Below are 25,524 nucleotides of genomic sequence, written 5' to 3'. Positions count from 1 at the left end.
TTGTACCTATCCTCGGCAAAACCAGGTACAGCAGCTGTATCGTTTAACTCAAACAATCCTAATATGATAACAATTATCTGACTCGGGCAATATCTTAATTAAACCTTGACTAGATATGGAAGGTACCGACGACGAGAGCAATGACTAGCCCACAGCTGTTTTAGACTGTCCAGGTTGTATTTCAAAATCCGTGTGACAACATCAACATAGCCTGATCCTTTGAAAACAGGAGATTGGGTTATCTTGCAGATCTATCTTGCAGATCATGTGTGATGCTGTAGGATTCAACCTCCAGGTCAGTCTCGCTCAGGGGTGAAGTCCCTTCTAGGATCTGCTTCCCCTTCTACAAGTCATAAACTTAACCATTAGTGTGTGGGGGGGGGGGGGGGGCAGAACTGACATTAAGATCAGAAACTAGGTGAACTTCACCCTACTGCAGCAGAGTTACCTGCAGAGCAGAGCTGACAACCAGCAGAGCAGAGCTGACAACCAGCAGAGCAGAGCTACCAGCAGAGCAGAGCTACCAGCAGAGCAGAGCTACCAGCAGAGCAGAGCTACCAGCAGAGCTACCAGCAGAGCAGAGCTACCAGCAGAGCTACCAGCAGAGCAGAGCTGACAACCAAGTGGGCAAACTGGCTCCTGATCTCCTCTCATTAGTTAGTGTTCATAGAAATCAGAGCAGTAAAAAAATTAAAAATAGAAAAACATTATTCTCATCCAAAACAAACTCTCACAGGGATATAGTGAAATTCATCATAAAAACACATCTTTAAAAAAAGGTCTCATTAAAACCGGAGGGGAAAAAAAACACGTTTGAAATCAAAGCTATGATTAGAAGAGAGTAGTGATTAAAAAAAAAAAAAAAAGATTCAAAACTTTATTCCTTGTCAGTGAAAAGACAAGACTTGTCTACTCAGACCCCTCCTTTTTGCAGACACCGCAACCTGTCTCTTCAACTAGACACACTTTCTCGATTGTCATCAGGATACTGAGGGAGAGAGACAAAAAAAATAACATTATTAGACCATGGAAGCAGCTCACTGGAAATGAAATAAACCTTGAACAAAACCATTTTTTGTTTTGTTTTTGTTGGTCAAATCGTGCATTAGTGAAACTCGTCTTCATTGAAAAGCTTGAATTGACATGGATAGTGTAACGCGAGGTCGGGGTCACTTCCAATTATCTTCAATGCGGAAAATGTGGAATTTTCTGAATAGAAATTCAATTGATCTAAACCCTTGTGGGGAAGTATAAAAAGAGGGAGGTATGAGATGGATACAGTACCAATTTGTTCCATATCTTGACACACACAGGTTGAACAACATGTACAGGTCCCGCAGATAATACTCATGCTGTAACACAAGAACACACGCCACAACTTCCACATACTGTACTCTGATCTAACTTAAAATCACAACAATGACAACTGGGACAGAGCTGTGGAGACCTGGGGCCTGGGTCAGAGCTGGGGAGGCCTGGGTCAGAGCTGGGGAGGCCTGGGTCAGAGCTGGGGAGACCTGGGTCAGAGCTGGGGAGACCTGGGTCAGAGCTGGGGAGACCTGGGTCAGAGCTGGGGAGACCTGGGTCAGAGCCGGGGAGACCTTGGGGCTGGGTCAGAGCTGGGTCAGAGCCGGGGAGACCTTGGGGCTGGGTCAGAGCCGGGGAGACCTTGGGGCTGGGTCAGAGCTGGGTCAGAGCCGGGGAGACCTTGGGGCTGGGTCAGAGCCGGGGAGACCTTGGGGCTGGGTCAGAGCTGGGTCAGAGCCGGGGAGACCTTGGGGCTGGGTCAGAGCCGGGGAGACCTTGGGGCTCGGTCAGAGCCGGGGAGATCTTGGGGCTGGGTCAGAGCCGGGGTACCCTGGGCCGGGCTATACGTACCTCAGTGGAAAACCAGGTTAAGCAATGTTTCTTGTAGCGACTGACAGCATCCTTGTAGCACTGGTTTTGCATCAGATCCATCTTCACACTCAGAATCTTCGGATTCTCGTGGTTATCGCCCGTCACACACTGCACCACCTTGTGCATCTTCTGTGTCAGCTGCTCAATCTCCTAGTGGACACACAGGACACAGACAATCAGAACAGTTCTCCAAGGTTCCCACTTATATTAAATAACAGAAGCATCTTATGATATAGCCAGGGGTCATGTTCATTAGGCACGAAACGGAAAACGATCCAAAATAGAGCGAAATGGGGAGGTACCATGCGACTTCATTGAGAAACACTTTGGTTTCCATTACAGTGTGCCCAAATGCATACAACCCAGGTTCGTCAGGAAATTTAAAAAAAAAGTGTAAAGTAAACACCATTTCCTGTCCATTACGCCTCTCAGAGATGGAACGCAACACCCTGCTACAACTCAACTCCCCGTGGAGTGAAACAGGTATGGGACTGTAGGTGTGAGTAAGGATGACAACAGGCAGAATGTGGTACCGTTTACAAGGAATTTATTCCGTCACGCGGTAATATGGGGAAAAGGGGGCTGGACGGAACCAAAGCAAAGGAAGTAAATGTCCAAGCCCCCTCACCTGCCGACCCACAACTTACCTAACTAGCACCACCTGGTGCACTAACCAAAATACAGGGGGTGGTCCTCCCAGGTCTTACCTAGTGTATATAGACAGTAAATACTACAGGTTATGTATGCCCGCAGGCCTCTTGCCTAAGCACTCCCAAGGTGCCTTCCCCTTCCCCCCCTGGGAACAAAAACAGAACAATACAACCATTTCAATCATCAAAACGGTCCTTTGGACATAAACAAACCTCAGGACCAGCTACAAAAACACTTCACAAAAAAAAAACTCTGAGAAACAACCAACACAGGATATAACAATAAGCCCTCTCCCCCTGATCAAACACTGACTTCTATAGCTATAGGAGTCTGGAATTAAAGACAGCTGTTTCTGACAAGAGGGTAGAGGTCAGCTCCAATCATCAATGGGGCCGACCAATCAGCTGATTGGGGGAATTTCACACACACACACACACACAAACAAAACCACAACACAGAAACTGGGGAACGTAACAATTACCTTGAGCTGGTAGAGATACGCCTCGGCTGTGGATGTCCTAGTGAGGATGGCCATAGGGACGTCAGCGCTGGGGATCAGACCTGGCTCCACTACAGGCTGCAGGGTCATGGGGGGGGCAGGCCGGGCGTTGGCATTACCTTGAAAAGCCTTTACCTTCATATTGGCCAGAGTCTAGGGAAAGATTACACAAACATAGATATAGTTGGTTCAACACCGAGACACCCAGTTGGTTCAACACCGAGACACCCAGTTGGTTCAACACTGAGACACCCAGTTGGTTCAACACCGAGACACCCAGTTGGTTCAACACTGAGACACCCAGTTGGTTCAACACCGAGACACCCAGTTGGTTCAACACCGAGACACCCAGTTGGTTCAACACTGAGACACCCAGTTGGTTCAACACTGAGACACCCAGTTGGTTCAACACCGAGACACCCAGTTGGTTCAACACCGAGACCAGTGGCTACCAGTCATTCAGGGTCTGTTTTGAGCCCCACATTTTTAGCAAAAAAAAAAAAGGGGGGAGGGGCTTGTCTGTTTTGCATGTTATGTTGGCATTAATACGAGTCACATATCAGTTTGCAAACAATGTAAAAAGATCACAGAGTTAATAAAGCCACTACAAACATGATCTCTGTTTTGCTTTCTTGAGTAAGGCAGCTCCAAAATGCAGGTGTTTCAGCCTAGCTCAGTGCCTTCTGTGGTAGTGGGGCGAGCCAGCAGAAAATACGGAGCGTTGCGCCGTGATTGGCTCAGTGTTCTGTCACTCATGGAGACACATCCCTGCAAAATCTACAGGGAGAGTTCGAAAATTCAAGCCCCTTTGGGTGCTGCCATAGAGTTACATTAGAAGTGCCCATCCAAGAAGGCTCAAGGTCATTGGCCACAGATAAAATGTCACATCACGTTATATCTACCGCAGCTTTGATTGGACTGATCATGTCAACATCATACTTTCAAAATCTTAGCTAACAGTCATCATCATGAATCAAGTCGACTATCTACTGGCAAATCCTTTTTAATCCTCGTCATATGAGAAAGTATATGTAACAGTATAACTTTAGACCGTCCCCTCGCCCCTACCCGGACGCGAACCAGGGACCCTCTGCACACATCAACAATAGTCACCCCTCGAAGCATCGTTACCCATCGCTCCACAAAAGCGGCCCTTGCAGAGCAAAGGGGGAACAACTACTTCAAGGTGTCAGAGCGAGTGACGTCACCGATTGAAACGCTATTTAGCGCGCACCGCTAACTAAGCTAGCGGTTTCACATCCATTACATATAGATAAAACGTGTCGGCCGCAAACGCTAACTAAGCTAGCGGTTTCACATCCATTACATATAGATAAAACGTATCGGTGCTCATCGGCCACACCGCTAACTAAGCTAGCTGTTTCACATCCATTACATATAGATAAAACGTGTCGGCCGCACCGCTAACTAAGCTAGCGGTTTCACATCCGTTACATATAGATAAAACGTATCGGTGCTCATCGGCAATTTGACAAACATTACACAACAAGTCGGAAATCGCAAATTCGACAATGAGTGGTTTGGGAATGAATCAGTGGCTAACTGCAAGCTTTACATACATTTTGGCCCATTCCTCCTGACAGAGCTGGTGTAACTGAGCCAGGTTTGTAGGCCTCCTTGCTCGCACACGCTTTCAGTTCTGCCCACAAAGTTTCAATAGGATTGAGGTCAGGGGTTTGTGATGGCCACTCCAATACCTTGACTTTGTTGTCCTTAAGCCATTTTGCCACAACTTTGGAAGTATGCTTGGGGTCATTGTCCATTTGGAAGACCCATTTGCGACCAAGCTTTAACTTCCTGACTGATGTCTTGAGATATTGCTTCAATATATCCACATACTTTTCCTACCTCATGGTGCCATCTATTTTGTGAAGTGCACCAGTCCCTCCTGCAGCAAAGCACCCCCACAACATGATGCTGCCACCCCTGTGCTTCACGGTTGGGATGGTGTTCTTCGGCTTGCAAGCCTCCCCCTTTTTCCTCCAAACATAACGATGGTCATTATGGCCAAACAATTCTATTTTTGTTTCATCAGACCAGAGGACATTTCTCCAAAAAGTACAATCTTTGTCCCCATGTGCAGTTGCAAACCGTAGTCTGGCTTTTTAATGGCAGTTTTGGAGCAGTGGCTTCTTCCTTGCTGAGCGGCCTTTCAGGTTGTTGATATAGGACTCGTTTTACTGTGGATATTGATACTTTTGTACCCGTTTCCTCCAGCATCTTCACAAGGTCCTTTGCTGTTGTTCTGGGATGGATTTGCACTTTTCGCACCAAAGTACGTTCATCTCTAGGAGACAGAATGCATCTTCTTCCTGAGCGGTATGACGGCTGTGTGGTCCCATGGTGTTTATACTTGTATACTATTTAACTTTTCTTTTAGATTTAAAGCTAGACAATTGATTTGAAGTTAACAGAATATATTGTGATTCCTTATCGCTAGCCATTTCAATGGGAATTAGGTACTTTTCCCCCCCTCTGAATCCCTCACCTCGTTTCCAAATTGCATGATGTGGCTCTGGACGATCTTGAACTGTCTCATTAGGGTCTCCTTGCTCAGGTCCTCCTGGACAACAAAATCAGGGAGAGGAAGACATTAATCACACTAGAGTCTTCCATCCAGTTAAATCAAATCAAATGTATTTATATAGCCCTTCTTACATCAGCTGATATCTCAAAGTGCTATACAGAAACCCAGCCTAAAACCCAAAACAGCAAGCAATGCAGGTGTAGAAGCACGGTGGCTAGGAAAAACTCCCTAGAATGGCCAAAACCTAGGAAGAAACCTAGAGAGGAACCAGGCTCTGAGGGGTGGCCAGTCCTCTTCTGACTGTGCCGGGTGGAGATTATAACAGAACATGGCCAATATTTTTCAAATGTTCATAAATGACCAGCATGGTCAAATAATAGTAATCACAGTGAACAGTTAACACTGTACCAGACTTACCACATCAGAGTTTTCCATCCAATTAACACTGTACCAGTCCCCCAGGTAGGTCTTCCTCTTCTCGTCATAGTAACAGGCATAGGAGTTGGTTGCTGTGGTGGCATACACTGAAGGAGAGACAGACTGATTTATTAAGACACTGGAAGAGGGAGAGCGTTAAAAACAGGCTATATGGCTTCCAGGACACTGGTTATACACCATCACAAAAATATGGTAGAGGCCATGGCTGCGAATACAGATGTTCTCCCTCCGGAAACCTCTCTCAAAGCTAAGGAGCCGGATCACATTCTGATCAGGAGTAATTTAACGTGGCTACTGCTCACACCCCCCCCCCCCCCCTGGCTTTAGGTTCCTCTCTACTCACCCTCGTACGCACCATGATGATGAAGTCTCTCTCTGCCTCATAATTCTGAACAGCTGAAATAAAAACCCTGCACAATCCCCAAAATATTTACTGGCCATGCTACCTTCTCTGTCTGTCTGAAATTACAGTTGCACAAGCAGGACTCAGGCCCTACATCTTGCATTGGAGTACAAACAATACACGGTTTGTATGATGATTTAGGCTCATCTTTATAGTTGCTGCCATATCAGAGCCACTAGTCAGAGTTCCAGAAAAAGAGCCCAACTTTTTTTAGACAGTTCGAGCTCAACTACTACTGATTGGTGATGATAATCTAAAGTAGAATAACTATGTAGATTATCATCACCAATCGGAGACAGTCTAAAGCAGTATAACTATGTAGATTATCATCACCAATAGGAGACAGTCTAAAGCAGCAGTATAACTATGTAGATTATCATCACCAATAGGAGACAGTCTAAAGCAGTATAACTATGTAGATTATCATCACCAATAGGAGACAGTCTAAAGCAGTATAACTATGTAGATTATCATCACCAATCGGAGACAGTCTAAAGCAGTATAACTATGTAGATTATCATCACCAATAGGAGACAGTCTAAAGCAGAATAACTGTCTCCTATTGGTGATGATAATCTACATAGTTATTCTGCTTTAGACTGTCTCCGATTGGTGATGATAATCTACATAGTTATTCTGCTGCTTTAGACTGTCTCCTATTGGTGATGATAATCTACATAGTTATACTGCTTTAGACCGTCTCCGATTGGTGATGATAATCTACATAGTTATACTGCTTTAGACTGTCTCCGATTGGTGATGATAATCTACATAGTTATTCTGCTTTAGACTGTCTCCTATTGGTCATGATAATCGACATAGTTATTCTGCTATATCATAGCAAGAGTTGCTGAAAAAATAACTAGCCAATGTTTGTAATAATGATACAGTCACTATTTTGACTGCCTGTATGTCTTGCTTCTGTTCGGTATGCTTGCCTAAATATACTGTTGTTACAACACACTACAAAGTTTGTAAAAACACGTTGATCAGGTATTTTGTGTACAACATGATCACTGCTTGTAGCCTAAACAAACAACACAACATTAAATCACGCTTGAGGTATGGAATGCATAGTTTGAATAGCCACGACAAGTCGGGCTCGCAGCCATTCCATATGTTATAAACTAAACATCCATAGCTTTCTTGAGTGTTTTTACAGTTTTAGCGCAACGTCGAGCTCGTCATGATTTATTGCTGTACTGTAGACAAAGGAAGACTTTGGCCTGTGGGTAACAATACAACGTTATACATTTTATTTTATGTATTTCACCTTTATTTAACCAGGTGGGCTAGTTGAGAACACCTTTATTTAACCAGGTGGGCTAGTTGAGAACACCTTTATTTAACCAGGTAGGCAAGTTGAGAACACCTTTATTTAACCAGGTAGGCTAGTTGAGAACACCTTTATTTAACCAGGTAGGCTAGTTGAGAACACCTTTATTTAACCAGGTAGGCCAGTTGAGAACAAGTTCTCATTTACAACTGCGACCTGGCCAAGATAAAGCAAAGCAGTGCGACACAAACAACAACAGAGTTACACATGGAGTAAAACAAACATACAGTCAATAACACAATAGAAAAAAAAGAGAGTCTATGGGACTTCTTGTCACACAAGGCAGGGGTAGTGATCCGGTCAAAATACTAACTAGACTAGAGGAGTGTAGGATGTAACAGGCCTGTAGATCAGAGCAGGACAGTTACCAAACGCAGACCACTCACTCCTCCACTTCAATGGGGAAAAAAACCAACAACAAAAAACAGCTGGTATCTGCTTGTACGAAGAAGAGCACGTTGTCGTAGTGACCAGATCTACCCTTAACCCATAACTTAACCCTTTTTAACACCTACCCGTATACCGACCAGACCTACCTTAACACTATATACACCTACCCGTATACCGACCAGACCTACCTTAACACTATATACACCTACCCGTATACCGACCAGACCTACCTTAACACTATATACACCTACCCGTATACCGACCAGACCTACCTTAACACTATATACACCTACCCGTATACCGACCAGACCTACCTTAACACTATATACACCTACCCGTATACCGACCAGACCTACCTTAACACTATATACACCTACCCGTATACCGACCAGACCTACCTTAACACTATATACACCTACCTGTATACCGACCAGACCTACCTTAACACTATATACACCTACCTGTATACCGACCAGACCTACCTTAACACTATATACACCTACCCGTATACCGACCAGACCTACCTTAACACTATATACACCTACCCGTATACCGACCAGACCTACCTTAACACTATATACACCTACCAGTATACCGACCAGACCTACCTTAACACTATATACACCTACCCGTATACCGACCAGACCTACCTTAACACTATATACACCTACCCGTATACCGACCAGACCTACCTTAAGAACACTATATACACCTACCCGTATACCGACCAGACCTACCTTAAGAACACTATATACACCTACCCGTATACCGACCAGACCTACCTTAACACTATATACACCTACCCGTATACCGACCAGACCTACCTTAAGAACACTATATACACCTACCCGTATACCGACCAGACCTACCTTAAGAACACTATATACACCTACCCGTATACCGACCAGACCTACCTTAACACTATATACACCTACCCGTATACCGACCAGACCTACCTTAACACTATATACACCTACCCGTATACCGACCCGTATACCGACTTTGGGTTGTTATTATAAAAATGGGCTGTTTTTGGAATGCGTAAACCACAACAGTAACTGTAATTGCGGGGCTGGAGGATAGTAATTCCAAACAACGACACTTCTGTCTGCTCCTCACAGCTAGGAGAGCTGAAAAATAGCACCGATACGTCTGTCTGCTCCTCACAGCTAGGAGAGCTTTAAAATAGCACCGATACGTCTGTCTGCTCCTCACAGCTAGGAGAGCTGAAAAATAGCACTGATACGTCTGTCTGCTCCTCACAGCTAGGAGAGCTTTAAAATAGCACCGATACGTCTGTCTGCTCCTCACAGCTAGGAGAGCTTAAAAATAGCACCTTTATAGTTGAAGACTCTTTTGAGTCATAAAAGTGCATTGAAATAACTTAGAAACTGGTGTGTTTGGGGGGGTGGAGTCAAAGAGCCGGTAAAGAGCGGTCAACCTCGTCCCAGTCACGAGGGACGGTCAACCTCGTCCCAGTCACGAGGGACGGTCAACCTCGTCCCAGTCACGAGGGACGGTCAACCTCGTCCCAGTCACGAGGGACGGTCAACCTCGTCCCAGTCACGAGGGACGGTCAACCTCGTCCCAGTCACGAGGGACGGTCAAGTGCATCTTGTGATAGTGTTTTGGGTTTGTTCCTGGAAAGTGATAGAGTCACAGGGGAGGTTCAAGCGCAGCGTAACTCACCATTGATGTCATCAGGCAGCTTGGTCATCATTAATCCTGAATCACAGGCATCAATATAGAACACCAACTGTGTAGGAAGATTAAGAACAAGATGAGTCAGTCGACACTATCTTCTCCTGTACTTTCAATGGAAGTAACGCTATGACAATGTTCGGCAAAATATGTAAATCAACTGGAGAACAGGGAAATATCAATAAACAAGAATCCGATTTTAAAATCAAAAATCAGAAGAAAAAAATTGTTTTAAAAACAGGTAAAAATTACACCTAAACATGCTGACTAGTACACGAGTGCGTATGTTGATTTTGTCTACCCACACCAGATGCGATCAGGACACGCAAGTTGAAATATCAAAACGAACTCCGAACCAACTATATTCATTTGGGGACAGGTCGAAACGCATGAAAGAGTCAAGGCAATTCAGCTAGCTAGCTTGCTGTTGCTGGCAAATTTTTCCTGGGACATAAACTTTGGGTTGTTATTTTACCTGAAATGCACAAGGTCCTCTACTTGACAATTCATCCACAGATAAAAAGGTAAACAGAGTTTGTTTCAAGTAATCTCTCCTCCGTCAGGCTTCTTCTTCTTCTGTGCTCTTTATATGGCGGTTGGCAATCAACTTTAAGGTGCGTTACCGCCACCAACTGGACTGGAGTGTAAACCTCAGTTCAACTTTCAATCACCCACGTGAGTATGTGCTCCTAACAACCAATGAGATGGAAGAGGCGGGACTTGCAGTGCGTCAAGCATCACAAATAGAATCAAGTTCTATATTAGCTCTTGGCTACGCAGACACTCGTTGACGCGCGCAAGCAGGTTGGATGAAATGATTGAATAACATGCATGTGTACATTTATTGTATAACGCGAGCAGTGTGGCCAGAATGGAACAGCAGGGACTGTGGAGAGACACACACACACACACACACAGTATACATGTTGTATGGTGGTATTATACATGTTGTATTGTAGATATATAGCGGTGTAATAATGTTATATGATGTACTGATTTATCTGTTGTTTTATGGGTAATGTAAGTAGCGTCTTAATGTGTTTGGGCCCCAGGAAGAGTAGCTGCTGCCTTGACAGGAACTAAATGGGGATCCATAATAAACCCCAGGAAGAGTAGCTGCTGCCTTGGCAGGAACTAATGGGGATCCATAATAAACCCCAGGAAGAGTAGCTGCTGGCTTGAGAGGAACTAATGGGGATCCATAATAAACCCCAGGAAGAGTAGCTGCTGCCTTGGCAGGAACTAATGGGGATCCATAATAAACCCCAGGAAGAGTAGCTGCTGCCTTGGCAGGAACTAATGGGGATCCATAATAAACCCCAGGAAGAGTAGCTGCTGCCTCGACAGGAACTAATGGGGATCCATAATAAACCCCAGGAAGAGTAGCTGCTGCCCTGGCAGGAACTAATGGGGATCCATAATAAACCCCAGGAAGAGTAGCTGCTGCCCTGGCAGGAACTAATGGGGATCCATAATAAACCCCAGGAACTAATGTGGATCCATAATAAACCCCAGGAAGAGTAGCTGCTGCCTTGGCAGGAACTCATGTGGATCCATAATAAACCCCAGGAAGAGTAGCTGCTGCCCTGGCAGTAACTAATGGGGATCCATAATAAACCCCAGGAAGAGTAGCTGCTGCCTTGGCAGGAAATAATGGGGATCCATAATAAACCCCAGGAAGAGTATCTGCTACCTTGGCAGGAACTAATGGGGATCCATAATAAACCCTAGGAAGAGTAGCTGCTGCCTTGACAGGAACTAATGGGGATCCATAATAAACCCCAGGAAGAGTAGCTGCTGCCTTGGCAGGAACTAATGGGGATCCATAATAAACCCTAGGAAGAGTAGCTGCTGCCTTGACAGGAACTAATGGGGATCCATAATAAACCCCAGGAAGAGTAGCTGCTGCCTTGACAGGAACTAATGGGGATCCATAATAAACCCCAGGAAGAGTAGCAGGAACTAATGGGGATCCATAATAAACCCCAGGAAGAGTAGCTGCTGCCTTGACAGGAACTAATGGGGATCCATAATAAACCCTAGGAAGAGTAGCTGCTGCTTTGGCAGGAACTAATGGGGATCCATAATAAACCCCAGGAAGAGTAGCTGCTGCCTTGGCAGGAACTAATGGGGATCCATAATAAACCCCAGGAAGAGTAGCTGCTGCCTTGGCAGGAACTAATGGGGATCCATAATAAACCCCAGGAAGAGTAGCTGCTGCCTTGTCAGGAACTAATGGGGATCCACAATAAACCCCAGGAAGAGTAGCTGCTGCCTCGACAGGAACTAATGGGGATCCATAATAAACCCCAGGAAGAGTAGCTGCTGCCCTGGCAGGAACTAATGGGGATCCATAATAAACCCCAGGAAGAGTAGCTGCTGCCCTGGCAGGAACTAATGGGGATCCATAATAAACCCCAGGAACTAATGTGGATCCATAATAAACCCCAGGAAGAGCAGCTGCTGCCCTGGCAGGAACTAATGGGGATCCATAATAAACCCCAGGAAGAGCAGCTGCTGCCTTGGCAGGAACTAATGGGGATCCATAATAAACCCTAGGAAGAGTAGCTGCTGCCTTGACAGGAACTAATGGGGATCCATAATAAACCCCAGGAAGAGTAGCTGCTGCCTTGGCAGGAACTAATGGGGATCCATAATAAACCCTAGGAAGAGTAGCTGCTGCCTTGACAGGAACTAATGGGGATCCATAATAAACCCCAGGAAGAGTAGCTGCTGCCTTGACAGGAACTAATGAGGATCCATAATAAACCCCAGGAAGAATAGCAGGAACTAATGGGGATCCATAATAAACCCCAGGAAGAGTAGCTGCTGCCTTGACAGGAACTAATGGGGATCCATAATAAACCCTAGGAAGAGTAGCTGCTGCTTTGGCAGGAACTAATGGGGATCCATAATAAACCCCAGGAAGAGTAGCTGCTGCCTTGGCAGGAACTAATGGGGATCCATAATAAACCCCAGGAAGAGTAGCTGCTGCCTTGGCAGGAACTAATGGGGATCCATAATAAACCCCAGGAAGAGTAGCTGCTGCCTTGTCAGGAACTAATGGGGATCCACAATAAACCCCAGGAAGAGTAGCTGCTGCCTTGGCAGGAACTAATGGGGATCCATAATAAACCCCAGGAAGAGTAGCTGCTGTCTTGGCAGGAACTAATGGGGATCCATAATAAACCCCAGGAAGAGTAGCTGCTGCCTTGTCAGGAACTAATGGGGATCCACAATAAACCCCAGGAAGAGTAGCTGCTGCCTTGACAGGAACTAATGGGGATCCATAATAAACCCCAGGAAGAGTAGCTGCTGCCTTGACAGGAACTAATGGGGATCCATAATAAACCCCAGGAAGAGTAGCAGGAACTAATGGGGATCCATAATAAACCCCAGGAAGAGTAGCTGCTGCCTTGACAGGAACTAATGGGGATCCATAATAAACCCTAGGAAGAGTAGCTGCTGCTTTGGCAGGAACTAATGGGGATCCATAATAAACCCCAGGAAGAGTAGCTGCTGCCTTGACAGGAACTAATGGGGATCCATAATAAACCCCAGGAAGAGTAGCTGCTGCCTTGGCAGGAACTAATGGGGATCCATAATAAACCCCAGGAAGAGTAGCTGCTGCCTTGTCAGGAACTAATGGGGATCCACAATAAACCCCAGGAAGAGTAGCTGCTGCCTTGGCAGGAACTAATGGGGATCCATAATAAACCCCAGGAAGAGTAGCTGCTGTCTTGGCAGGAACTAATGGGGATCCATAATAAACCCCAGGAAGAGTAGCTGCTGCCTTGTCAGGAACTAATGGGGATCCACAATAAACCCCAGGAAGAGTAGCTGCTGCCTTGACAGGAACTAATGGGGATCCACAATAAACCCCAGGAAGAGTAGCTGCTGCCTCGACAGGAACTAATGGGGATCCATAATAAACCCCAGGAAGAGTAGCTGCTGCCCTGGCAGGAACTAATGGGGATCCATAATAAACCCCAGGAAGAGTAGCTGCTGCCCTGGCAGGAACTAATGGGGATCCATAATAAACCCCAGGAACTAATGTGGATCCATAATAAACCCCAGGAAGAGCAGCTGCTGCCCTGGCAGGAACTAATGGGGATCCATAATAAACCCCAGGAAGAGCAGCTGCTGCCTTGGCAGGAACTAATGGGGATCCATAATAAACCCCAGGAAGAGTAGCTGCTGTCTTGGCAGGAACTCATGTGGATCCATAATAAACCCCAGGAAGAGCAGCTGCTGCCTTGGCAGGAACTAATGGGGATCCATAATAAACCCCAGGAAGAGTAGCTGCTGTCTTGGCAGGAACTCATGTGGATCCATAATAAACCCCAGGAAGAGTAGCTGCTGCCTTGGCAGGAAATAATGGGGATCCATAATAAACCCCAGGAAGAGTAGCTGCTGCCTTGGCAGGAAATAATGGGGATCCATAATAAACCCCAGGAAGAGTAGCTGCTGTCTTGGCAGGAACTCATGTGGATCCATAATAAACCCCAGGAAGAGTAGCTGCTGCCCTGGCAGTAACTAATGGGGATCCATAATAAACCCTAGGAAGAGTAGCTGCTGCCTTGACAGGAACTAATGGGGATCCATAATAAACCCCAGGAAGAGTAGCTGCTGCCTTGGCAGGAACTAATGGGGATCCATAATAAACCCTAGGAAGAGTAGCTGCTGCCTTGACAGGAACTAATGGGGATCCATAATAAACCCCAGGAAGAGTAGCTGCTGCCTTGACAGGAACTAATGAGGATCCATAATAAACCCCAGGAAGAGTAGCAGGAACTAATGGGGATCCATAATAAACCCCAGGAAGAGTAGCTGCTGCCTTGACAGGAACTAATGGGGATCCATAATAAACCCTAGGAAGAGTAGCTGCTGCTTTGGCAGGAACTAATGGGGATCCATAATAAACCCCAGGAAGAGTAGCTGCTGCCTTGGCAGGAACTAATGGGGATCCATAATAAACCCCAGGAAGAGTAGCTGCTGCCTTGGCAGGAACTAATGGGGATCCATAATAAACCCCAGGAAGAGTAGCTGCTGCCTTGTCAGGAACTAATGGGGATCCACAATAAACCCCAGGAAGAGTAGCTGCTGCCTTGGCAGGAACTAATGGGGATCCATAATAAACCCCAGGAAGAGTAGCTGCTGTCTTGGCAGGAACTAATGGGGATCCATAATAAACCCCAGGAAGAGTAGCTGCTGCCTTGTCAGGAACTAATGGGGATCCACAATAAACCCCAGGAAGAGTAGCTGCTGCCTTGACAGGAACTAATGGGGATCCATAATAAACCCCAGGAAGAGTAGCTGCTGCCTTGACAGGAACTAATGGGGATCCATAATAAACCCCAGGAAGAGTAGCAGGAACTAATGGGGATCCATAATAAACCCCAGGAAGAGTAGCTGCTGCCTTGACAGGAACTAATGGGGATCCATAATAAACCCTAGGAAGAGTAGCTGCTGCTTTGGCAGGAACTAATGGGGATCCATAATAAACCCCAGGAAGAGTAGCTGCTGCCTTGACAGGAACTAATGGGGATCCATAATAAACCCCAGGAAGAGTAGCTGCTGCCTTGGCAGGAACTAATGGGGATCCATAATAAACCCCAGGAAGAGTAGCTGCTGCCTTGTCAGGAACTAATGGGGATCCACAATAAACCCCAGGAAGAGTAGCTGCTGCCTTGGCAGGAACTAATGGGGATCCATAATAAACCCCAGGAAGCGTAGCTGCTGTCTTGGCAGGAACTAATGGGGATCCATAATAAACCCCAGGAAGAGTAGCTGCTGCCTTGTCAGGAACTAATGGGGATCCACAATAAACCCCAGGAAGAGTAGCTGCTGCCTTGACAGGAACTAATGGGGATCCATAATAAACCACAGGAAGAGTAGCTGCTGCCCTGGCAGGAACTAATGGGGATCCATAATAAACCCCAGGAAGAGTAGCAGGAACTAATGGGGATCCATAATAAACCACAGGAAGAGTAGCTGCTGCCCTGGCAGGAACTAATGGGGATCCATAATAAACCCCAGGAAGAGTAGCAGGAACTAATGGGGATCCATAATAAACCCCAGGAAGAGCAGCTGCTACCCTGGCAGGAACTTTGTGTACTATCAATCAAAATACCGTATGTCTAAGATCAACATTAAATATCGTTCCACGAGACTTCATCAACTGCAGCCCGTCATGTGATGACATGTCCTCCACAGCCAGAAAACAATAACAAGTTTAACCTCTGCACCTTTTTGTATCTCTTGTTCTCATGCATGTAGATAATAACGTCCATGAGGTCGGAAGCATAGAGCTGTAGAAAAAAGAAAAACACAACATAAAAGTTTCATTTGTGTTAGTTTTTTTTACCCCCCCCAGTACAATAACATTTATTTTAGCTTAACCCCCCCCCCCCAGTACAATAACATTTATTTTAGCTTAACCCCCCCCCCCCCCCCCAGTACAATAACATTTATTTTAGCTTAACCCCCCCCCCCCCCCCAGTACAATAACATTTATTTTAGCTTAAACCCCCCCCCCCCCCCAGTACAATAACATTTATTTTAGCTTAACCCCCCCCCCCCCCCCCAGTACAATAACATTTATTTTAGCTTAACCCCCCCCCCCAGTACAATAACATTTATTTTAGCTTAACCCCCCCCCCCCCCCCAGTACAATAACATTTATTTTAGCTTAAACCACCCCCCCCCCCAGTACAATAACATTTATTTTAGCTTAAACCCCCCCCCCCCAAAAAAAAAGAGGCACTAGAAATGCATGAGGTCCAGGCCACAAAAGTCAGCGACAAGATCCATTACGTTTTTTTGCCTTTACCTCCCTTATCTCACCTCATTTGTACACACTGTATATAGACTTATTTTTATACTGTATTATTGACTGTATGTTTTGTTTATTCCATGTGTAACTCTGTTGTTGTTGTTGTTGTTGTTGTATGTGTCGCACTGCTTTGCTTTATCTTGGCCAGGTCGCAATTGTAAATGAGAACTTGTTCTCAACTAGCCTACCTGGTTAAATAAAGGTGTTCTCAACTAGCCTACCTGGTTAAATAAAGGTGTTCTCAACTAGCCTACCTGGTTAAATAAAGGTGTTCTCAACTAGCCTACCTGGTTAAATAAAGGTGTTCTCAACTAGCCTACCTGGTTAAATAAAGGTGTTCTCAACTGGCCTACCTGGTTAAATAAAGGTGTTCTCAACTGGCCTACCTGGTTAAATAAAGGTGTTCTCAACTAGCCTACCTGGTTAAATAAAGGTGTTCTCAACTAGCCTACCTGGTTAAATAAAGGTGTTCTCAACTAGGCCTACCTGGTTAAATAAAGGTGTTCTCAACTGGCCTACCTGGTTAAATAAAGGTGTAAAAAAATAAAAATAAAAATGATTCAGTCAGTCACTCACTCTTTCCCACAAAACACTTACTGCTGAGTGATAGAACATTCACTTTCATTCATCCAGTCTTAAATATTAGATCTTTATGATAAACTTTTCTGAACGACTGTTTAAAAAATAATTATATGTCAGCGGTCTATTTCACAGGGCAGAAATAGGTCATTCATCCACATGCAAAGGGAGAAGTGTCCTAAACAGCACCCTATAAAGCACACTATTTTTTTTGACCAGGGCCCTGTGAACAGGGAGGCATTTGTGACAGACCCGATAGCGTTGAGACAAACATTGACCGAGGAGCACAGGAAGTGTTAGAACCTGTTCAGGATAGGGGGCGGTATTTCCCCTTTGGATGAATTGCGTGCCCATAGTAAACTGCATAAAAATCTGACCTAAATTGCTAATATATGCATATTATTATTATTATTATTATTATTGGATAGAAAACACTGAAACTTCTAAAACCGTTTGAATTATGTCTGTGAGTATAACAGAACTCACAGGGCAGGCAATCTTCCAAACTAGTTTTGGAATCCTTAAAGTTGGGGCAACTTTGACGTCATCGCCCCCCTCCCTTCCCATCCAGTTATGGATCTGGAAACACTTCCTATGTCTTCCACTAGATGTCCTCATTCAGTAGAGCGTTTAATAATGCATATGCTGTGAACTTTGACCCAATGGGGGGGAAAAAAGTGTAGGTGTCGCGAGAATTATCATGTGCGTGAAGGCGCGCTTTGGGAGAGAGAGCTTCCTCTGTTCCAGTCAGCCCGAGATGAACTAGGATCGTCCGTTTTGTACGTTTATAACATCCTGAAGCTTGATTCTGCACTTAGTTTGACCAGTTTCGTCGCCCTATGATATGTAATTTGGAAGTTTTGATGCGCAATTATTCTGGACCAGAAGTCATTTTTTGGGGCATTTGAGCTGAAAGTGGTAGCATATGCTACTACATGGACACTAGAATTGAACATTATGAAACAAAACGGATGTATTGGGTAAGTATGACTCCTTCCACTACATTCTGATGGAAGACCATCAAAGGTAAGGGAATATTTATGTTGTAATTTTGTATTTCTGTTGACTCCAACATGGCGGAGAAATATTGTTACGTCTGAGCGCCGTCTCAGATTATTGCATGGTAGGCTTTTTCCGTAACGTAAAAAAAAAATCTGACACAGCGGTTGCATTAAGAACCAGTGTATCTTTAATTATATGTAGAACATGTATCTTTAGTCAAAGTTTATGATGAGTATTTCTGTTATCTGGCGTAGCTTTCTATAATTTCTCCTGACATTTTTTGATAATTTTATGAACATGGCGTCAATGTAAACCGTGATTTATGGATATAAAATGCATATTATCGAACAAAACATACATTTTTTGTGTAACATGTCATATGACTGTCATCTGATGAAGATTTTCAAAAGGTTAGTCAATGATTTATTTTTTAATCCTGCTTTTATCATTTAATATTTTCTGGGACAAAATGGCTACCTCTTCTCTTTGTTTCGGTGGTGGTCTAACATAAATATGTGCTGTGTTTTCACCGTAAAACATTTAAAAAATCTGACACGCTGGGTAGATGAACAAGGTCTTTCATTTGAGGTATTGGATTTGTTAATGTGTGGAGGTTAAATATTTCTAAGAATATTTTTGCATTCCCTGCGCCACCGTTTCAGCTGAACGGGGGGGGGGGGTGTAGTTCCTGTAGGGGAACCCCTCGCCCCAACAGGAAGTGTTACTGTACTCACCTCATCATTGTGGAAGGCCAGCAGACCAGGCGCTCCGTTAGCAGTGATGTACACAAACACGTGATCGTTGGGACCGCTGTCAACAGGAAGAGAAAAATTAAGCCTTCTTTGAACAAAATGTGAACTGAAAGATGACAAAGAAAAATCACATTTTTTTTTTGAGAACAAGTAAAGTACAGAAACATTCCCTGAAAAAAATAAAAATAATAATAAAATAAAAATGAAAATTCAGTCCAGAAAATGTATAACAATACGTTGTTCTAACAAATTATTTTCATATCATTTTAGAATTCTACCTTAAAGTTCTGGAATAATTTCTCCCTCGTGTGGATCTTTCTATAATATTTTCCAACCCATCCTCCATGCCCTCACTCAAATTCATTTTCTCCATTATTTCTCAATCCTCCCTCTCATTACTTGCCTCTTCAGTACCTTTCCAGAACCCTGCTTTGTACTGGCAGAGTCACCCTTCAGCACCGCCAGGAAGTTGTCAGGGGTCACAGCCTGCAGGACACAAAACACATCATTAATTAGACAAACACAACACATTGTGAACATTACACTATACTGCATGTAAACAGAAGATATATATATATCTTATCTGTTCCATTTGTATACACCATTGATTGTTATTTTTAATTTAAAAAATGTACCTTTTATTTAACTAGGCAAGTCAGTTAAGAAAAAAATATTATTTTCAATGACGGCCTAGGAACAGTGGGTTAACTGCCTGTTCAGGGGGCAGAACGACAGATGTGTACCTTGTCAGCTCGGCGATTTGAACTTGCAACCTCCCGGTTACTAGTCCAACGCTCTAACCACTAGGCTACCCTGCCGATATTAACTGCCGATATTAACTCCATAGACACACACACACGCAAAAAAAACAAAGGCATTTGAAACGTTCCATTTTCCATCCATCCACATCCACAGGCTTTCAATGGAAAAACAGCCTTTTCAAAATAATAGCACTTCCTGGTTGGATTTTCCTCGAGTTTTCGCCTGTCGGTTGATCACCACCCTCGGCGATTTGAACTTGCAACCTTCCGGTTACTAGTCCAACGCTCTAACCACTAGGCTACCCTGCCGCCCTATTGTTGATAGTTATGTAATGATATTAGCTCCATAGACACACACACAGACACGCAAAAAAACAAAGGCATTTGAAACGTTCCATTTTCCATCCACTCACGTCTCCAGTGTAGTCTTTGGGGACTCCCTTGTAGACGTCTGTCCCATTGGGTCGGTTGATCACCACCCCTGGGGTGGGGTTTCTGAAAAACAAAGAGGGTAAATAACCCGAATCAGCCATTTTCCAGCCAAGGAGTGTCACCAAAGTCAGAAATACCATTAAAATGAATCACTTACCTTTCATGATCTTCATCTGGTGGCACTCCCAGGTCTCCATGTTAGACAATAAATGTTTGTTTTGTTCGATAATGTCCCTCTTTATGAGCAAAAACCTCCTTTTTGTTTGCGCGTTTTGTCCATTAACCTGAATGCAGAAGGCGCGAGCACTAATACCAGGATGAAAGTTTTTTTTTTTAAAGTACAATAAAAGTTAGTAGAAACATGCCAAACGATGTTTAAAATCAATCCTTCGGTTGTTTTTGTCATAAATAATCAATAATATTTCAACCGGACAAAAGTTTGGTCAATAGGAAAGGAGAAACAAGAAAGTCGCATTCACGATCAGGTGAAAGGAAATTTCCACTGGCCATTGATTGAAAGTGCTGCATCTCCCTCATTTCAGAGTAAAAGCCTGAAACAATGCCTAAAGATTGGCCACATGTAGAGGAAGCCATAGAGATTGTGAACTGGGTCTTAAGTCTTTGTATGGTGGACAGGCTTTCAATGGAAAAACAGCCTTTCAAAATAATAGCACTTCCTGGTTGGATTTTCCTCGAGTTTTCACCTGCCATATCAGTACTGTTATACTCACAGACATTATTGTAACAGTTTTGGAAACTTTAGAGTGTTTTCTATCCAAATCAACTAATTATATGTATATCCTATCTTCTGGGACTGAGTAGCAGATAGTTTAATTTGGGCATGCTTTTCATCCAAAATTCAGAATGCTGCCCCCTACCCTAGTGAAGTTAAGCAAAGCACTTAACCACAAAACTAGCGTCGGGGTAGTGTACTGTGTCTGATCCGCGCGTGTGGGCGGAGGGGTGGACAGTGTACGCTGATGGGGTTCACCTTGGGGTCATGAGAGGGGCTGCACCAAATGATTGATGTATTATAATAATTGATTATTCTTATGTTGTATTAATAGAAGTGGAAGGGCTATAAGACCCCTCCCCCACTACATCTATAGGGTCCTGGACCATAGATTAGCAATATGTACAGTGCCTTGCGAAAGTATTCGGCCCCCTTGAACTTTGCGACCTTTTGCCACATTTCAGGCTTCAAACATAAAGATATAAAACTGTATTTTTTTGTGAAGAATCAACAACAAGTGGGACACAATCATGAAGTGGAACGACATTTATTGGATATTTCAAACTTTTTTAACAAATCAAAAACTGAAAAACTGGGCGTGCAAAAGATAAAAAGATATAAAGAAACGGTCTGAGAGACTGTGTGAGTTATTATTGCAGTCAAAACAGGGTGTCTGTGAGAAAGCGCCTCAAGGCTAAAAGAGATTCATAGACACAGAACCCTGCAGGGGAGTGAAAGAGATAAGAGACTAGTCAGACATAACACGATGACGCAACCCATCTAGGGCCCATAACTCACAGGCCTGGCAAGTCTCGTGTCTCCCATCTAGGGCCCATAACTCCCAGGCCTGGCGAGAGGAGAGGAGCTAAATGACGCCCTTGTGACTTCCACAGCAGCGTCCCACGAGTTCCAAACGGTTTACCCGTGGGCCTGGCCGTTTGCACAACACAGCACGGCGAGGACAGGGTTTAGGCCTGTGCATCCACAGATAGGATTATGTACATGCTCTGCCTTAGTCTCAAGAACGTAACTATTGCAGAACAAACTCCTACTAACCATCTAGTGCTGGTGACAGAGGACTGTATGGCTATGGTGATTATAAACTATTTACATGTGTAAATATTTGAATGAAGATAACAAGCTTCAACAACAGAGACATAAACTGAACAAGTTCCACAGACGTGTGACTAACAGAAATGGAATAATGAGTCCCTGAACAAAGGGGGGGGGGGGTCAAAATCAAAAGTAACAGTCAGTATCTGGTGTGGCCACCAGCTGCATTAAGTACTACAGTGCATCTCCTCCTCATGGACTGCACCAGATTTGCCAGTTCTTGCTGTGAGATGTTACCTCACTCTTCCACCAAGGCACCTGCAAGTTCCAAGACATTTCAGGGGGGAATGGCCCTAGCCCTCACCCTCTGATCCAACAGGTCCCAGATGTGCTCAATGGGATTGAGATCTGGGCTCTTCGTGGCCATGGCAGAACACTGACATTCCTGTCTTGCAGGAAATCATGCACAGAACGAGAAGTATGGCTGGTGGCATTGTCATGCTGGAGGGTCATGTCATAATGAGCCTGCAGGAAGGGTACCACATGAGGGAGAAGGATGTCTTCCCTGTAACGCACAGCGTTGAGATTGCCTGCAATGACAACAAGCTCAGTCCGATGATGCTGTGACACACCGCCCCAGACCATGACGGACCCTCCAACTCCAAATCGATCCCACTCCAGAGTACAGGCCTCGGTGTAACGCTCATTCCTTCGACGATAAACATGAATCCGACCATCACCCCTGGTGAGACAAAACTGTGACTCGTCAGTGAAGAGCACTTTTTGCCAGTCCTGTCTGGTCCAGCGATGGTGGGTTTGTACCCATAGCCAACGTTGTTGCGGTGATGTCTGGTGAGGACCTGCCTTACAACAGGCCTACAAGCCCTCAGTCCAGCCTCTCTCAGCCTATTGCGGACAGTCTGAACACTGATGGAGGGATTGTGCGTTCCTGGTGTAACTCGGGGAGTTGTTGTTGCCATCCTGTACCTGTCCCGCGGGTGTGATGTTTGGATGTACCGATCCTGTGCAGGTGTTGTTACACGTGGTCTGCCACTGCGAGGAAGATCAGCTGTCCGTCCTGTCTCCCTGTAGAGCTGTCTTAGGCGTCTCACAGTATGGACATTACAATTTATTGCCCAGGCCACATCTGCAGTCCTCATGCCTCCTTGCAGCATCCCTAAGGCACGTTCACGCAGATGAGCAGGGACCCTGGGCATCTTTCTTTTGGTGTTTTTCAGAGTCAGTAGAAAGGCCTCTTTAGTGTCCTAAGTTTTCATAACTGGGACCTTAATTGCCTACCTTCTGTAAGCTGTTAGTGTATTAACAACATGTTCATTCATTGTTTATGGTTCATTGAACAAGCATGGGAAACAGTGTTAAAACCCTTTACAATGAAGATCTGTGAAGTTACTTGGATTTCTAACCAATTGTCTTTGAAATACAGAGTTTATATGTAGGGCTGGGCGATATGGTAAAGATAACATCACAATATTTTTCACATTTGACTGTATTTTATGTTGTCTAACAATAACATTTCTAAATGGGAGTAGTGAGACCCTGGGCAACACACACATTATAAGTGATGTCAATGGGTCTTTCTCTATTCTGATTGTTTTATACTGTTCAATTCAAATTCAACCAAAAATAATTTTCTGCATTTCCTGCACTAGAGAATTTCCACACTGCCATGTAGGGCTGCACGATATTGGCAAAAAACTCTAGGCCTTATTTTTAACCAAATGTTGCATTTGCGATTTGATTTGACTTGTGATTTAGATCAAATCACTTGGGTGAACTGTTGGAATCAGGAAACTATCATATTAATTCTATATTTAGAATATAAATAATAGTATAGCACTTTGAATACGGTTAACTAGGAATTGGCAGCTAAGACAATTTTGGCAAAAAACTTGCAGACTGAACACAAGTGTCTTGTGGCCAAACAGATGCGCTCCTTGAGTGACAGGGGGTGGGCCTAGATCTGTGGTAAGCGTCATGGCAAGTGTGTGTAAACATTTTTTTACACACGGCATATCACATTTAACAAACCAAACATTAAAATACCATTATAGACGGTAAAAGCCCAAACCAGTCAATGCATCAGTGCCGGTATATAGTAAAATACCGTATACCGCCTAGCCCTAAATTAATGTGATGACAGTCATCCTTTATATCGTTATATATAGGCTTAGATAGTTGATTAAATTATTGTTGATGTCGTCCAACCCTAGGACACCGTTCAGATGGAGAACAGAAATGTCAAGGAAGTGAATACTCACGTCTTATTGGTTGCCAGATCATCATACATCATCACAACAATCTGCTTGTCAGGGATGCCATTCTTGTGGACGATCTGGTACGCATGGCAAGCACCGGCCTAGGAAGAAAAAATAAGGTACTGTAAGTCAACAAATGAACTCCATCACATTCTGATGAATGAAAATCAATAAGTGCATCGAGGACGTCGTCCCCACAGTGACTGTACGTACATACCCCAACCAGAATTAATGGATTACAGGCAACATTCACACTGAGCTAAAGGGTAGAGCTGCTGCTTTCAAGGTGAGGGACTCTAACCCGGAAGCTTATGAGAAATCCTGCTCTGCCCTCCAACGAACCATCAAACAGGCAAAGTACCAATACAGGACTAAGATTGAATCATACTACACCAGCTCTGATGCTCGTCGGATGTGGCAGGGCTTAAAAACCATTACAGACTACAAATGGAAGCACAGCCAAGAGCTGCCCAGTGACACGAGCCTACCAGACAAGCTAAATCCCTTCTATGCTCGTGCCGAGACAAGCAACACTGAGGCATGCATGAGAGCATCAGCTGTTCCAGACGACTGTGTGATAATGCCCTCCGTAGCCGACATGAGTAAGACCTTTAAACAGGTCAACATTCACAAGGCCGCATGTAGAATAACTATCTACAAAGTAATGACTCGGGACGTCGGGTTTGAAATGAAAGGGGGGGGGGGGGGTTATTGAGTATATTATGTATTTTTTTCTTTCCAGCAACGCTAGAGACAATCCTGTAGTTACATAACAGAGGTCAATGGCAGGTCTGTATTCATAGTCTCAAATAGTAAATACTCAGTCTACCGATGGTGGAAATGTGGTAACAGATTGTACGCTTGCCTGGTGTCTGTAGTTGTGCCAGCCATTGGAGGCAGCGACAATCACCACCCAGTTCTTCCCGTTTCCAGACTGCTGTGTGGGGAAAGCATTAGCCACCAGTCCTATACTGAGGCCCAGAAGGGCTAGCGTCAACGTCAACATGATCCTCTCCCGGTGTCCGTCTTGTGTTTCTGGAAAAAGGATAAATGACATTGATCACATTCACTGCATATGGACAGGATGTCACGGTGCTTAGCGTCTTCCAGTTTCCCCTGATTTCGGGCACCTACACATTGCTCAAAATCCTCACCTCTGCTTCAAAAAAAAAAAAAACACTTAAGTGTCTTCCTACCGGTCGCAGCCACAAAAAAAAACTAGCAACTGACCAGCGC

The 25,524-nt window shown here is 44.5% G+C and overlaps 1 protein-coding gene across 1 annotated transcript; it reads right to left on the bottom strand.

Moving 5' to 3' along the window:
• Window positions 1-866: 866 nt before the first annotated feature.
• On the bottom strand, window positions 867-25,357 carry LOC110498282 (legumain). The gene is made up of 13 exons (XM_036955355.2): window positions 25,154-25,357; window positions 24,292-24,389; window positions 20,208-20,289; window positions 19,437-19,519; window positions 19,016-19,091; window positions 16,114-16,176; window positions 9,854-9,920; window positions 6,015-6,121; window positions 5,559-5,633; window positions 3,032-3,202; window positions 1,879-2,049; window positions 1,285-1,352; window positions 867-988 (listed from the first exon to the last, which is right to left on the bottom strand). The coding sequence occupies exons 1-13, from the start codon at window positions 25,343-25,345 to the stop codon at window positions 910-912; spliced, it is 1,332 nt and encodes a 443-aa protein (XP_036811250.2). The 5' UTR covers window positions 25,346-25,357; the 3' UTR covers window positions 867-909.
• Between the last annotated feature and the right edge of the window lie 167 nt (window positions 25,358-25,524).

The sequence above is a fragment of the Oncorhynchus mykiss genome, chromosome 19, assembly GCF_057628025.1.
Source record: "Oncorhynchus mykiss isolate SJ-2025 chromosome 19, ASM5762802v1, whole genome shotgun sequence".
Classification (NCBI taxonomy): Eukaryota; Metazoa; Chordata; class Actinopteri; order Salmoniformes; family Salmonidae; genus Oncorhynchus; species Oncorhynchus mykiss.
This window is presented reverse-complemented; position numbering and strand designations above follow the sequence as displayed.